Below are 16,099 nucleotides of genomic sequence, written 5' to 3' on the forward strand. Positions count from 1 at the left end.
TAACTTTTTCCACTGATTTATCTTTTTCAGTGCCTGAGAGTTGCTATAAATCTTAAACAACTGCTCAGTCTTAGTCAGATTTTGGGATTTTATTTACCTACGTAGCATCTCTCTTTGGTTCCTTTCTGTCATTTAACTGTAGTTTAGTGCAGCTCATTGATAATATATGTTTAGGTGCAGTACTTCCACTGTGCTTAGGTGCTGTACTTCCTGTTAGGAGCCTCTACAGGAGGGAAGAAGAAGAACACAAAACAACATTGTTTTATATTGCTTTATTATAATTTATGATTTTTAACGATTATTTTATATTTTATTTACAGTGATTGATATTGTACATTTGTCTTCATTATCTGCTCAGGCCTCTTTTGAGAATAATATCTTGATCTCAATGGGATTTCACTGATGAAATAAAGGTTTATATAATCTAGTTAGCAAGTGAGCAGAGAACTGGAAATAACTAAAACTAACAAATAAATGCTTAAAACACTCAGCTTCTGCCACTTCAAGTGGTAGGAGAACAAATTTGACCAAATCTGCTGATAAAATAGGAAAGAGACAAAGCTTAAAAAAGGGTGTCATTGTTATTTAATACACCAATAAAACCAGTGTAACTCCACATTTTACACTTACAAGTCTTTTTTTCCCTTTTTTAAATTCTTTTAGTCGGTCCCCGAGGACTCTCGGCTGTCGTCATCATCATCTGAGTCCATGTCCATATACAGTCTGGGACTCTCTGAGGTCTTTTGGTCCACATCAGACAGGGCTCTGCTGCTGGACCGCTGCACAGCTGCTCACGAAATAACACAAGTAAGTAGAATTATGAAAGAAATACTGTAAAAAGATTATTAAGTGGAGATATGATGTGCATTATTCCTCTTATGACACATGTATCATAATAAATGAATAACAAACAAGGCGCTTTATCACATAAGTATCAAAAGTCTCTTTCATACTGTCTTACACTGTTAAAAATTGTCATTGTTAAGTGGAATCCAAATTTCTCTGAACCCAGAATCAAAGTCTGTATGGTCATAAAAACCCTGGAAAAGTCATGGAGTTTGCAAATAGCAATTTTCCGGCCTGGAAATGTTATGGAAAACTAAATATACCCTTAAGTTTTGGAAAGGTCATGGAATTTTAATTAATTATAATGTCTGTTTTTACAGTTTCTGGTTGTGATAAATGGTATCATTTACTAGGATTTTTAAAAGAAAACAAGCAGCAGGAGTAGAAGTCATGTTTTCTTTAAAGTTCACAAAAAAATTATAAAATAATTATAAAATAGTCATTTAAAGCTGTATGCCCCTCCTCTAAAGCTATAATAGAAAATATAAATCCCTCCCCATTCCTAAACAAATATTTGACATGCCTCCCCTGTTTTGCACCACCTCCCATCTCATAAATAACAAACAATACCTAATATTTAAATATTCAGTTTTAATACGTTTTTTTTTTTTTAATTTAAATAATTTATATTTTAAACAGTTATTATTTGGCAATAGAAAAAAATGATGGCTGTTTCAGAGAATGGATGGTCTTTTAAATTTGCCTCAAAGTTGGAAAAGTCATGGAAATTTATTGCCAAATTCTGCCCCTCTCGCCCCTACACTCTTCATCTCTAACACATTTTTATTTACAAAGTCAGTTTTCTTTCTTTTTCTTTTTTCTCTTTCTTTTCTTTTTTGGAACTGTGATTTCCCTTTTTTTAGGCAAAGACAATACTTAATATTTGTGCTCCAGGAGCATAAGCAGTCAGTTATTAAAGAGCCAATCTCACATCGATGAGATCATATTTTTAACTTTGCTGTGTTCCAGCACTGGTTTTATTTTCTATAAAGTACCACTAGAGGGTACTCTGTTCCTGTAAACATGCACGGCCTCCTACAGTAGTCAGTCCAGCAGCTTCCTTTCATGTGGTTTTCATGAGAAAGATGGAAGTTTGACTCCTGTGGCATATGAAATGGATGTTTATATCACAAACATCCGTTGTTGCTCTGTGTTTGGGATGGTGGTGACGGGGACGGGCGCTCCAGGACACTAATGTGTCCTCAACGGTCCCATCTGACTCCTGACTGAGTGGAAAACACTGATCTCAAAAAATAATAAACAATGCATCAGAAACCAAAAGCATGTGATAAATGACTAATAGTATCAAAGTTAACCCTTTGAAACCTGGATTGACGTCAGTGTTTGTGCTGTGTTGAGATGCCTCTCACAAGTATTTAAAACTTAAAACTGTGAAACGATTTCTTTTTGAAATATGGAAAAAAAGGCAAAGGGCAACTTGGCTAGAAATGTCCTGCAAACTTAAAGAAATAAGAAGATTTAGAATTTTTTTAAAAAAGAAAAAGCTAGGGGAAAATGGCCATTCAACTATATTCATAATTATCGTGATTATGTAAAACTTAAAATTATGTCACAGAATTATTATTATTATTTCTTAGAATGTTTTCCTTTGATTTTTATTATTATTATTAATAATAGTAATAATAATTATTATTATTATTATTGCTAATTTGCATAATTTTCTTGTTTTTTAAATTTTGCTATGCTTTGTTTGGACCCCTTTAACCCTTTGAAACCTGGCCAAATTGCCCTGATTTCTTAGCAAACAAACAAAAGTACAAAAAGAGACATTAAAATGAACAAAAACAACAACAAACAAATACAAAAAACAACAACAAGGATCTGACTCGAAGAAAGTGCTTAAAAATCACAATGATTCTCTGAAACAATTTTTAATGTGTAATTATGTTACTTAAAAATATAATTTTCTAGACATTTTTTACCTAGCTTTAAAAAAACAACTTTTTAAAATATGCAGGACATTTCTTGCCAAGTTGCTTGTTGCATGTTGTTGAAAGATTTTTTTTTTTTTTTTTTGGGGGGTAATTAGTCATTATGTTATTCTCATTTGCATATCAGAGGTAAAACACTGTGGGCCTTTAGGCATCACAAGCCAAAGAGTTTGGGAACCACAGACACTTGAGAAATGATTAATCATCTGGCAGTGAAAGCAAATACTTTTCTACAGTTGGATATGTTGATACAGAGGAATTTGGGTGAAATAATGGTTTGTTTGGAGGAAACACGCACACTTTGTGGCCATAACACTGGGCATGTTGCTGCGTCATGTGATATTCATCTCTACCTGCTGTTTGTCTGGTGTGTGTTGTGTTCACTGGCACGCTGGTAAATCACAGAAAGATTGTGTTTCTTTGGCCTTTTTTATTAAAGCCCTGTTGTCTTACACAAAGTGAATTTGGGAAAAACCAAACCAAAGCATTGTGTATTGCATTTCTATTATATTATTATTTATTCTGACTGCAGCGGTGTGAACAGTTTGTGTGTTTGAAGCAGGTTGACAGCAGGTATTTCATGCTTTACTGGACCTTTTTTTATATTGTGAGCATTAAACATGTGCGGAGGATTTCGGTGCGTTTGACCCACGCTGCCTGTTGACAATTTTCACTTCTTTTTATGAGCTAACTTTGTGTGTTGTCACTGTAACTGGAATTCCATGTTTGCTAAACTAATGAGGCTAAACAGTTTTATTTTTTGTGAGGATTAATGAAAAATATAAATCCAGTCCACCTGTGTTACATTTGATACATATTATAGTATCAACATTTCTAAAGTGACATAGCATAAAATTTAAACAGCAGTACAGTGTTTGAGTGTTTGAAAACTGGATGTTTTTTAGTACATTATTTCTGTGTTTCAAGCAGCTTTTTAGATACCAAACCTGAGCGGTTTATAAGAATCCTTCGCCGCTTCACTAGTGTTACTATTTTTTAATTTAACATGTTATTGATACACACCTGTATATTTACAGGTCACCATTCTGAGTCATTGCACACCTGGATGGGCGGAGCTTTCCCTCACAGCGTTTATAAAGAAGCGGCACAGTGGGGACAAAGCAACAAAGCAGCATCACAGTCCCAAAGGAACCAGGTAAGGAGGGGGTGAACTCTGGAGATATGATGCCAGTAAAAGACACATGCACACACACACACACACACACAAGCTGGTTTCCAACAGGAGAGAAACTGGTGGAGAAAACAAGTTATGAAAAAGCAGGAAGGAGCAAGTCTGATGAAGGATGCTGAAGCTCACAGAGTATATAACCCAGATTGTGTCCTAATTCAAAGTGTAACCATCCAAGAATATAAAGAAATTCAGATCAATAATAAACCAAAGTACGGATGTGGAAAGAAGTGCAAAATAAAAGATAAGTAACGAGTGTGTGAGAAAGGAGTTTGGAGAGCAAATGATAGAAAACAAAAGAGAAGCCTCTGTCTTTCTCTAGAGGATACACACACTCACACACACACACACACACACACACACACACACACACAGAGCCATATGTACCCTTGCTGTTTTAAAATCCTAGAAACATCCTAATATTCCAGAAATGTAATATATTCTAGAAATTTCCTAAAATCCCCAAAATGTGCTAAAACCCAGAAAAGTCAAAAAAATCTAAAAACATCCTAAAATCCTTGAAATGTCCTAATATCCGAAAAATGTCCTAAAGTCCTAGAAACATGCATGGGGCTGCTGCGACTGGCTCCTGGCCTCCTGTCATTTTGCAGAAGTGTCCCCCAGGCAAAGCAAGTTAAGTGTCTGCTGTGGTCTTTCTGTCTGTCCACCAGCTGTTTCATGGTCTCAACTAAGCCGTGAGCATCTCTGGCATTTTGAATGGAAACGGGACATTTCACACGGGAGTGACAGTGAGGCATCAGAAGCAAAGTGACACACAGAGTTACAAACAGTATGAGGGTGAGATTATTCAGTGCTATTTTTGTTTTAATTCTAATTACAGTGTTGCTGCTCTTATCTCTTTATCTCAATGCTTTCTGAGAAATAAGTCCCCATCTAAATACTGAAGTGCAAGTCATTCCAAAAATGATACAAAAATAATAAAAAAAACTTCCATCACTGAACAAAGACAATGTATAGGTGTGAGTTTTGGGATTTTTTTAGCTTCCTTTTCAACTTCTTAATAAAATAAGAAAAATAAGAGCTTCAGAATTAAGACGAGCACATTAAAGCAGTTCAGTCTCCCACTGATCGACTTTAAGTATTTAATGCAGGGACACTGAACTTGTTTTGTTCAGAGGGCACTTTTACAAAATGACATACATACAAGTTCCGGGAAATTTAGAAAATTTCTAGGATTTTTAGTTAGGACCTCTGATGGGGGCGGGCTGGGGATCCTCCAACGGTGCCTTTTTTTGATGAACAAGCTTTATTTTGATGCTGTTTTGTGCACTTTTTATTGTGAATTAGACAATGGTTGGGGGGCCACTTGGCACTTTCTGAGTGGCCAGATTTGGCCCACGGCCCACGGATTTGAGTATCACTACACTGTCTAAAAGCAACCATTTTCATGTTTAATCACTTTTGCCGTTCTGTGCATGTAGGAAGCAGGAGAAAAAGAGGATTATTTTCTTTAATATAAACTGAGGTTACTCTGAGTTAGATGAATCGTTTGCTTGCGTCTTGGAGCTTTCTAACACCATTTATTTCCACTGTTGACCACGACAGCGCCAGTGCAGCAGCTGAGAGTTCAGCGCCTCGCTTAACAGGTTACGCATTCTCTTTCTGTTCTGCATTGTGTTCTCCTGGGGCCGTGAATTTTGTTAAAGCCTTCTTTCTAAATCCACAAACCTTAAGTCAACACATTTAAATGCAAAAGAGCCAAAGACAAAGCAAAGACACCACTGACCATATGATGTTCTGTGTTGCTGGTTAGCTGCAAAGTCATCTTGGTGATCTTTCGGACTGTCTCTTCGACTCTCCGCTCCTGTGCCCGCCTGATCATGAAGGTCTGCAGAAAACACAGACGGCAGCTTGTTTAGAGGGACTGCATTTCTACACAGTTTTCTATTTTATCTTCGTATAATTTTAATGTTTAGTGTGCAGTGATTTACACTGGGCATTGCTTTACGGCAGTGTATGTAGATGCAGCAGATTTTTTCAACACCTTGATCCCTTCTGCTGAAGCACGACTTTTCTACGATAGAAAAGCACTTATTAACATCGGGAAAAGTTGTATGGGGTTTTGGACTGAATGCAGCAGACTGCGATAGGATCCCCACCGGTGGAAAATCAGACCAGCGGAGAGAAACAGAACTGAAAGCGCCGGACAAAGAGAGGAAGGAGAGCCGGCATCAAGGCGAGGCTGACCCAACTTGGACCGAGAACTGTCACTCTACCAAGCCTTCCTCTGGCTACTGTTTGGGCACAGAAAAGTGACGTGGCTGAGATGCGATTGAGGCTCACTGGGACTGCTCTGCGGACATCTTTACAGAGACATGGTTAACCCTTAACATCCCGGATCAAGCTATTGCTCTGGATGGACTGACCTTGTGGGAGCCATGTGGACACAAGACTCTGATGCAAATTCAAATTCAAATTCATTGAATGATGCCACCAGCAGCAACGTGCTCAAAGAACCAGATGGAATTTTCAAAGTAGCTGCTGATTTTAATAAACTCATCCTTCAACTCCAAAGATGTAGCAGGATCAAGGACAAATGTGATTTTGTTTTTTTAACTTGGTTTAAAAAATAACCAATAACCTTCTACCTCCTACCTTCTTCTACCTCCATGTACTTACACACAGTGGACACACTCACCTGCATGGCTGATGAAAGTCAGTGTAGCGCTGAAACCCCTGTGTGTGATGCTGCTGTCTGACGTGAACTGAAGCACCATGACGCTGTGGTAGGACAGGACAGGAGGGGGAATACTGCCACCACACAGCACCGCTACACAAAACATGACAAAAAAACCTTTAATTGCAGATTTTTTAAATTGAAAACTAGAAACTGACCTGCACTTCATCATTATATCCTGTTATACATTTGTGTGAAATTTAAGGTCACAGTGGTCTTGACCTTAAAACACCAAAATCTAATCAGTCCATTGCTGAGTCCAAGTGGATGTTTATGCTAAATTTGAAAAATTTCCTCAAGGTGTTCTTGAAATATCATGTTCACAAGACTGAAATAGACAGAGTCATGCTGACCTTGACTTTTGACCCATGACCGTTAAGATATGGTTAATATATCCTTGAGTCCAAGTGGATGTTTGTGCTAAACTTAAAGAAAATCCCTCAAGGCTTTTTTGAGATATTGTGTTCACAAAATTGGGCCAGACGGACGGCCAACCCAAAAACAAACCCTGTGCTGTCGCCAACACGGAGGCATAAAGCTGTCATAAAGACAGAGAGAGAAGGCACACAGAGAATAAGATGCAAATGAATCAGGGCAAAAAGAGTAAGAGAAAAGGATGGGTCCTACCAATCTCCTCTGCTCCTTCCAAATCTCCCAGGACAGTGAGGGAATCATACGAGCATGTGTCCGACTCCTCCAGGTCGAAATCTGCAAAGTCCAGCTGAAACACAAGACAAGACAAGTGATCAAATGCTGTATTATAAAGAGATTCAGTCTTTTAAGCCTGTTCTCATTCCAAAGTCATCAAATACAGCTGCTTCTGCAGTGCTTTCAAGTTAAGATCCTGATGTCAAAGCTACCTTTCGCATCAGCGTGATACGCCGCTGGAAAGTGTCAGCTGACAACATTGCCAGGCAGAAATGTTCGAGTTGTTATTAGTAGGCGGTTTTCCATTACAGATTTGCGCAAAACGTGAGTGATATTTTTGAATTGTGAGATAATGCGACTTCTCTTCTTGCAATAACATTTCAAGAAGCATGGTGATGAATGTTCAAAACATTAGCAGCTTTATTTCTATTGCAGCCACCGCACTAGCCGTCATTATTTCCATTCAAAGGCAACGTAGGCGTGTTATGCGAGCGATAATGGAAAGGTGAGCCCCGCGTATCAGGGATTTCTTGGATGTTTAAAGTCCATGATTTCACAAAGGAACTGTAGATTCAAAATTCCTGGATGATCCTCTCAGCTTTCTCAGAGTTATGTGATGCAGTAACAGCTCTTGTAGCGCCTGCTGCATCATGAGGGAGCCAGTTCCTACCGACAAGTGTGTAGTCACAGCATCATCATGTGACTTTTGTTTCCATTGCAGTTTTGCGGAAAATGGCTGCAGGTAAATAGGATTTTTTTCAAAATTGACGTATTTCCATTAGGCGTATTTCATATTCACAATTTTAATTTGCCAATTTTGAGGGTTAATGGAAACCTGCCTATTGGCTGACATACATCGCCTGGAAGGCACCTCCTGCAGGAGCATGATGTGTGACTGATCGGCGTCAGTTGAGAACATGGCTGTATGGAACCTGTTGCGTCCACGTGATACGCAGCTGGATGGCGTCAGTTTGAACCGCTGCCTGTAACGAGGTAGTTTAAGGAGAAAGGTCCTTACAGGTCGGGCAGGAGGTGCGTGACCTCTGGACTTTCATTCAGGAGTATTGTGTTTGCTTTTCATCCAAATGTGATGTTTATTTTCATGCATGTGCGTTTGTTGACGTCTTGGCATTGGTTGCCATGTGCTTTTGTTGCCTAAACATAACCACATGCAGCGTAATCCCACCGCATGCTTGTGCTGACATCACAGTAGCTGCATCCCAGAACGTCAACAGCAGACACAGAAGGATACCTAGAGCGTGATATGTAGACGCAGAAGTCCACTGCAAAGTGGTGATATGTGACGACTTGGGATGAGAACATTTTGGTCGTTTACTTTGATCAGGAGAGGAGAGTTTGTGCATCACCTTCACAATGTGACCCTGTGGAGCATAGACAACCCAGCGGAGGACACTGTCATTGTTGTAGAATTGTGGGTAATTTGGGCTGTGGACGACAGTCGGATCCTCAACTAGAACTGTCCCGCATCCTGATTGGGCGCGCACACACACACACAAAGGGGAAACACAAACACAGGCACACCCAGGAGACAGACCAGTTTAGCACGAATACACACACTCATCCTCCCCACAGCGACTCTACTAATACCACACAGTGTGTTTGTGTGAGTCTTGTGCAGCTCGTTATTGTGTCACGGGACGTCTGCTTTCACGCGGGTCGCTATGAGACCTGCAGTCAGGAGACGTAGCAGCGGGTACAGCAGAGTGTGTGTAGACTGATCTAATTAAAGGACACAGAAACTGTACTGTGCGCTGGTGTTACATGCAGAGATTTATGTGCATGTGTGCTATATCTGTGTGTTTATTGTGTGTAGCGTTTCCCACCGGGATCAGAGTGTCCTTGGACGGCACGGTGCCTAACGGCAAATCCACTTCCTGCCCTGTTAATGTCAGAGGAGAAGAGAAGTGTTGCAAACTGGGAATTATTCAGGAGCACTGGGCCAGGAAGGAGACTTCCACAGAAAATCCCTGCAAAAACAGACGGTCACTAAGGAGATAAAAAGTATATCCCAGGTGACTTTGCTGCCTCTGATGAATGTTCGTGTTTGTGTCTGAAACTCACCGACGGGCCTGTGGGTCGCCGCTGAGACAGTCAGCCGATCGTAGCGACAGTGAGGGTCATTTTCCAGATCAAAATAATCAAACTCTAGTAGAATACTGTGACCTGGAGGAACAGTGATGCTCCACACACACAACCTGAAGACAAGCAAAGACAGACTTTACCCATGGTACATTTGTTTGTTTTTTTTATTTGCATTTTTTAAAAGTTAAACAAATACCCATAAACCCATAACACACGAAAAGTGATTAACAAAGTAAATATATATTTGTATATATATATTAGGGGTTGACAGATTATCAGGGCTGATTTTTTGTATTTTGACGATTATCTGTATAGTTGTTTTTTTAAAATGAGAGTGCAAAAAAAAGCCTAAATATTGCAAAGAACGTGTGAATTTGGGAGGACCTTTTACTTTGTAAAATCCCAGGGAGCTGTTTCTGTTTATGAATTTTTTTTGTCACTTTAAAAAAAAGTTGTGGGGAACTTGATAAAACTTGATTAAACATTTGCAAAGGCGTTGTAGGAGTTTGTTGTATCCTGAATTCTAAATATTGAGAGAAAAATTTTAATTTCCATTGTTTATGGATGTCAGTTCCATATATAAATATAATTTTTAAAGGGTGAGTGATTAGCATGATGCATTAACATTTTAAAATGGCTTCTAATGTCATAAAGGTTGCCTGCTGTAACAGATGTTGGTTTTATGGCGGTCAGCTAAGGGTTAAAAGTTAAAACTATTTGTTTTCAAGTCCTTCTCAGGAGTGTCACTCACTGGTTGTTGTCATAGTGATCACTAGGGAGGGCGGGGTTTCTGATTAACCCCTCACTGTCAGCCACAGGCCCATCCCTCACGCTGCAGAGCTCTGACACACACACACACACACGCACACACACACACACACACACACACACAGTACTGCATACATCTAAGAAGCATCATGAAATGTAGATGAATAAGAGTTGCTGTGGTGAGAGAGAAAACGACTCACTTGATGAAGTTGTTTCCTGCTGCTCATCAGCTGAAGCAAACAAACATAAAAAGGAGAAAATGTAAGAAAACATGCTTATTAATGTCATCTAGGATTCTAGGATCGAAAGACGTTTCTAGGATTTTAGGACATTTCTAGAATTTTTAGGATGTTTGTAAGATTTTAGGACATTTCTAGGATATGAGGACGTTTCTGGGATTTTAGGATGTTACTTGGATTTTAGCAGATTTGCAGGATTTTAGAATGTTTCTACGATTTCAGCGCATTTTTGGGATTTTATGAACATTTCTAGGATTTAAGATCATTTCTTGGATATGAGGATGTTTCTTAGATTTTAGGGTAGTAGACATTTAGGATTTTGGCCAGATTAGCTGTCAATTAGAAACACAACAGTTGTCAACAGAGTGTCAGGTTTCTACATGTTGCTTAATCTAACACAAGACGCAGACATTCAATACTTTTCAAGGGTCATGTAAAAGTCATTGGACACACAATACTCACACTTGATAGTCATTTCAGCGCTGGATTAATAATAAATAATAAAATAATAAATTGGGATCATGTAATCCAGTATCTAGCATTTTATGAACTACACAGACCCAAGATAAATAATAAATAAAATTAAATGTAGTCATCATCTTGTGATGTGCTGGTGAATCCTGATTCTGACCTCTGAGAGATAATAAGCATGACGTCTTTTATGATAACTGTATTTCAACCTACCCTCTCTCAGTTTCAGCTTAATCCAGGGCAGCAGCAGCCTGACATCAGTGAAAACCCCCGGAGATCCTCTTCTGGAAGGGGGGCGGCTGCTGTTGTTTCCCCAGCTCCGACCACATCCCTTCCCCCAGGAAGTTACACCCAGCGCTACCCAGTGACCGCCACCTGAACCTGCCGGACAAGCCAGAGGACCCCCTGAGTCCCCCTGCAGAGAGGATGAAGGGATGAATGATGGGAGGAGTAAAAACACTGCGAAATCTTAAAAGATACTAAATAATGAGATTTCCTCAAACGCAAAGACTGAATCAGAATTCCCAGGTAGTTTTGAAGCATCAGTTGAACTAAATGGAGTGAAGAGTGATGAGAAAAACATGTTGCAGACGCTACATTTCTTTTTTCTACCTGGCAGGCATCTTTCCCTCCTTTCTCTGGCCCGGCACACACAACCGTCATGGCTGGCGGAGGCCTCGCTGGTCTCTGTTTTGGTATTGAACTTTTGACAGTCTGGAGGACATATTTGCATTTGGCTGGATCCACCAAGTCTAACTGGACTTCTCTCAGCACGGCAGGAAGACGACCCTCTGGAAAACAGGAGCAGAGAGTATATGGAAAAACAAGCACAAGTCTGCTTTAACAGTGTTTGGTGGGAGTGAGCGGACTACTTACTTTCCTTTATCCTGCCCCATCCACCCACAATGCAGCTGGTTTCAGGTGGGGTGCTCTCATCAGGCAAAGGCAGACATATTGGCTGGACACGGGCTCCTGTACGAAAATCCAGTTCAGATGTCCGAAGACAATGCTGGCATTTTACTTTGCTGCAAACCACGAATATGTTACATTTGTGCATTTCATATGTATCACACATATCAAGGTTGCTAAAGAGATGTAAAGATGCGGAGTATGAGCAGACGTTATCGGGAGGTAAAGGGGGATAGTGGACAGTTTGATACCTGCCAAACTGCATCCCACTGCAGACCGCTTGAGACCAGCAAATAACCAAACCAATTGTGATTTGGTAAGTCATTGACGTGTTTCCAGCGGTTTTTCAGACACCACACATGGGTGTTTAGGAGAACTTCTCGTTTACTTGCAGCTTTTTAGACAAACAAACAACAAACGTGGGTTTTTTGTAGGATTCTGTCAAGGATGTTGACAGACAAGGATGTTTGTAGCAACCTTTCACTATTTTGCCAGTCGCTTTTAGGGCACCAAATGTTTTGTAGTGACCCTGTCGCTGTTTTAATAGCAGCTTTTTCAGGCACCAAACATGGGTGTTTTGGAGCAACCCCTCATTGTTTTACCAGCGTCTTTTTAGGGACCACGGGTGGATGTCTTGTAGTAACCTGTCACTGTTTCTCCACAGCTGTGTAGGTACCAAATGTGAACGTTATGTAGCGACCTGTCACTGTTTGTGGGTGTTTACAGTGACCTATCACTGATTTACTAACGTCATTTTAGGGACCAAAGGTGTATGTTTTATAGCGACCAGTCACTGTTTTACCAACGGCTTTTTAGGCACCAAACATGAAGGTTTTGTAGCAACCCATCACTGTTGCATGAGCAGCTTTTTAGGCACCAAATATGGATCCAGTAGGGCTAGTGCCACAAATAGCGTTTTTTTTTTGTTTGTTTGTTTTTTTAGCTGCTTTTCCAACAGTGATTGTGCCCTCAAAACACTAATTTAGCCACAACAACAAGTGGTTTTTGACCAAAAAATAAACCACCAAATATAAAGTTTAGACGTATCTGTTACATAATAGCATACAAATATAATGTATATGTAGTTTGCAGAAACGGACAATACATTTTTTCTGGTGACTGGGTAGAACAAATAGATCACACAGTGTAGTGACTTCACAAAACATGATCAGCGCTGCAATAACTTTCCTAATTGTCAAAAAGGAAACCTGCCCAGTAGAATGTGCTGATCCAACTCCACCAGAGCGATGTCATAGCTCATAGGTGAAGCGTGATGGTACTTCTCGTGGACTGAGACAGACTTGATGTGAAGGACTTGCTCCTCTTCATCATCAACTCTCTGGTCAAACTCTCCAACCAAGACTGTAACACCACTGAGAAACTCTCTAGACAGAGGGGAACAGTATTACATGTTGGACAATCTATTGTTTTGTTCATACAGTAACATCAGCATGCAGATCAGGAATAAGCATGTTTGAAATTGTAGCACAAAAGAGGCGACGGGACGCTCAGGTGGGTGATAACAGTACTTTGAGAGTGATGCAAAGCAGTGTGCAGCGGTCATTATCCAGCGATCAGTCAGGATGGCCCCTCCACAGAAATGAGAGCCCCTGTTCTGCAGGGAAACCTGAGCACAGATATCACAAGCATGGCTAAAATTCAGAAATTAAACACACACACACTGAATAAGGTAAATACTGATATACGGCTGATGCTAAAAGAGTATCTACATGCGGATCTATGTTTTTCTCTCAGTTCAACAATAGTTAAAATAATAATAATAATCTACAGCTGGCAATTTTTATTAAAATGAATAACCCTTCGAAACCTGAGCAAATTGGCTTGATTTCTTGAAAAACATGGGAATAAAGACGATGAGCAACCTAACAAGAAATGGCTAAAAATTGTATTGTATGGTATTGTATTGAATTCTATTGCATTATAGTATAGTTCAGCTTAATTTAGTTTAGTTAAGATAGTATTGTATTATTTGAATCATAATTTTAAATGTATAATAAGATTTAAAAGTAATCTCCCCATAACCTTACTTTGACGGGATTTTTTTTTGCCACCTTCTACTGATTTTTCCTGCATTTTCAGGACAGTTCTTGCCATGTTGGTCATGGCCTTTTTCCCCATAATTTCAAAATACAACAAACAATTTTTCTCTGGTTCCGTAGTTTTAAATGCTTGTAAAAGGCGTCTGAATGCAGCACAACAAAACTGATTTCAATGCAAGTTCTAAAGGGTTAAGTAATGAATGCAATATTTTAATGCAACAAAATGCCCTTTTTTAAAGTACTTCATGTGACTGTCAAGAAGTCATTTGATGAAAAAGTGATGATTTTGTTGGGACACACTGTGGCTGCATCCTCTTTACAGGAAATTACAGCGGTTAGTTTGCAACTAACGATCAGAGCTAAACAAAGAAATCAAAACTTCTGCAACAGAGAATTCAGAGGAAAAGATGTTGCTGTTAAAGTATTTTTTTACAAGTGAGCAAAAACACTACAGCCAATGACTGCTCGGCAAAATATCAACCAAAAAATGTTCAGAAAAGACGATCACCGACCAGCCATGGATGTGATCCGTATGTAGCCTCGGCCCCTCCGACCACCCTCAGAGAGTAAACCATCGGGCTCTGCACCTGAGAAATCCCACACTTTGAACCTAACAGACAGGATAACATCTTCTTAGCGTTCCCACATTCGCTCCAGTCAGTGTCTGGACTGCATAAAAGTCTTTTCCTGTTTGGTCCCCCCTTTATCACTCACCTGTTTGAGCAGCATTGGTGCCAGTGTTTACCCAAAACCATAGAGAGAGCAGAGTGGCAGTGGTCCTCATCACTAACACACACATTAAGAATGGGTCCTAGTGTGGAAGCAAACGTTTACAGGCAGTGTGTGTTCAAGTGTGTGTGTTTGTGAGGGGATACTCAGTTGCAAGCCAGTAAAATCTTGCAGTGGGTGGTTGCATTTTACAACAAAATGAACTGCAGAAATCTACTGAGTGAAACTTGCTCAAGGTCACCCGTGTGGCGTGTGGAGTTCTGTTCTTACTGGAACACAAACAGCTGCTGTGAAACACTGAAAAGAGGAGAAACGGCTATAAAACGCAGACAAAGATCGAGAGGAGGCGAGCTGTTGCTGTCGCATGCATGCTGACGTGGATGCAGATAGAAAATAATCCTCTAAAACCTGGAGTGACAAAGATTTTCTAATGCTGCTTTCAGATACCTTTTACTTTTGAACTTTTGAATTGGTGCAATTTCGTTCAAAAAGATATGGACAAAAGGCAATGAGTAACCTGGTATGAAATATTGCACATTGTCAGAAATTTTAGATGTAGAAAATCATTTTAAAAAGTTAGGGGGAAGTTTCTTGGGGGGAAAAAAGAAAAAAAATCCAGGAAAAAAATTCTTATTTATAGCTAAATAAATCAATTATATATTTAAAAAACCAAAACTTTTCCCTGTCCATTTTCTTCATTATTTATACTAATTTTCATGCAGTGTCCCCATACTCTTTACTAATTTCTTGATTTTTCTTGATTTTTCGGTCATTTCCTCTTTCGTTGCTCAGTGCCTTCTTCCCATGTTTTTGAAATAAATCAAAGTTTGCTTACATTTCAAAGGGTTAAAAGATCAAAATTTCTGATTTAATTGTTTTTGCCTTCTCTGTGCACTTGGCATATGGGCTTAAAAAAAGGGAAAGTTTTATTTCTAGTCCAGAGAAGAATTGCATTGCTGATGCTTTTGTGTCTCCCTGAGTCAGAGCTCATTGTGAAAGCCTGACCTTTGAGGGAGAGCTTTTCCAGAGCAGTTACAGGAAACAGATCCCGTACCACGTTCACTTTATGTTTCACGTGTGGCGGTGTGTCTTTGTAAAGAAAACAGCAGAGTCAGACGTGCGGCTGAAGCAGTTACAGAGTTTTTAGAAAACGTCGGTTTTCAGTGCTTTGTTTTCCGTCACAGTTACAGTTTTTATCACGTGGCCGTGTGATGTAGAAGTCATTTGTTTGTACTGGACAGCAGCTCTGTGTGAAGCAGTGGTGTGACAGTCTTGCAAGGAGGATAAAATGTTTCTTTTTTAAGATAATGCCCCAGTCAGCAAACTGCATTGACAAATGACCAAGTGGAGTGAAGATAGATATGAAGTGAGGAGTACAGGGAATGTATTCTGCTTTTTTAACAAAACAAAAAGATGAGGCCCTGATACTGTGTGTATAATCATTTAGGACAAAAAACAGTCCAGGGACAGCACAGTCACCAGAAGAA

At 39.6% G+C, this 16,099-nt stretch overlaps 1 protein-coding gene across 1 annotated transcript; it reads right to left on the reverse strand.

Moving 5' to 3' along the window:
* Positions 1–256: 256 nt before the first annotated feature.
* On the reverse strand, positions 257–14,534 carry ovch2 (ovochymase 2). Its single transcript, XM_088079686.1, has 15 exons — positions 14,396–14,534; positions 13,353–13,450; positions 13,036–13,208; positions 11,791–11,886; positions 11,527–11,705; positions 11,128–11,329; positions 10,405–10,434; positions 10,188–10,278; positions 9,416–9,549; positions 9,178–9,321; positions 8,701–8,822; positions 7,313–7,406; positions 6,647–6,778; positions 5,735–5,836; positions 257–787 (listed from the first exon to the last, which is right to left on the reverse strand). The coding sequence occupies exons 1-15, from the start codon at positions 14,510–14,512 to the stop codon at positions 660–662; spliced, it is 1,842 nt and encodes a 613-aa protein (XP_087935812.1). The 5' UTR covers positions 14,513–14,534; the 3' UTR covers positions 257–659.
* Positions 14,535–16,099: the final 1,565 nt, after the last annotated feature.

Source organism: Plectropomus leopardus, chromosome 7 (genome assembly GCF_026936395.1).
Source record: "Plectropomus leopardus strain MGB_pleo_1.0 chromosome 7, ASM2693639v1, whole genome shotgun sequence".
Classification (NCBI taxonomy): Eukaryota; Metazoa; Chordata; class Actinopteri; order Perciformes; family Serranidae; genus Plectropomus; species Plectropomus leopardus.

What these genes read in the sequence shown, in the direction of transcription:
- ovch2 (XM_088079686.1), bottom strand. Translation starts at nt 14,512, where the DNA reads ATGTTATCCTGTCTGTTAGGTTCAAAGTGTGGGATTTCTCAGGTGCAG. An exon ending in TAAGCTGAAACTGAGAGAGG is followed by an intron (nt 10,435 to 11,127) that starts GTAGGTTGAAAT and finishes TGTTTGCTTCAG; the next exon opens with CTGATGAGCAGCAGGAAACA. An exon ending in GACTTTCATCAGCCATGCAG is followed by an intron (nt 5,837 to 6,646) that starts GTGAGTGTGTCC and finishes TGTTTTCTGCAG; the next exon opens with ACCTTCATGATCAGGCGGGC.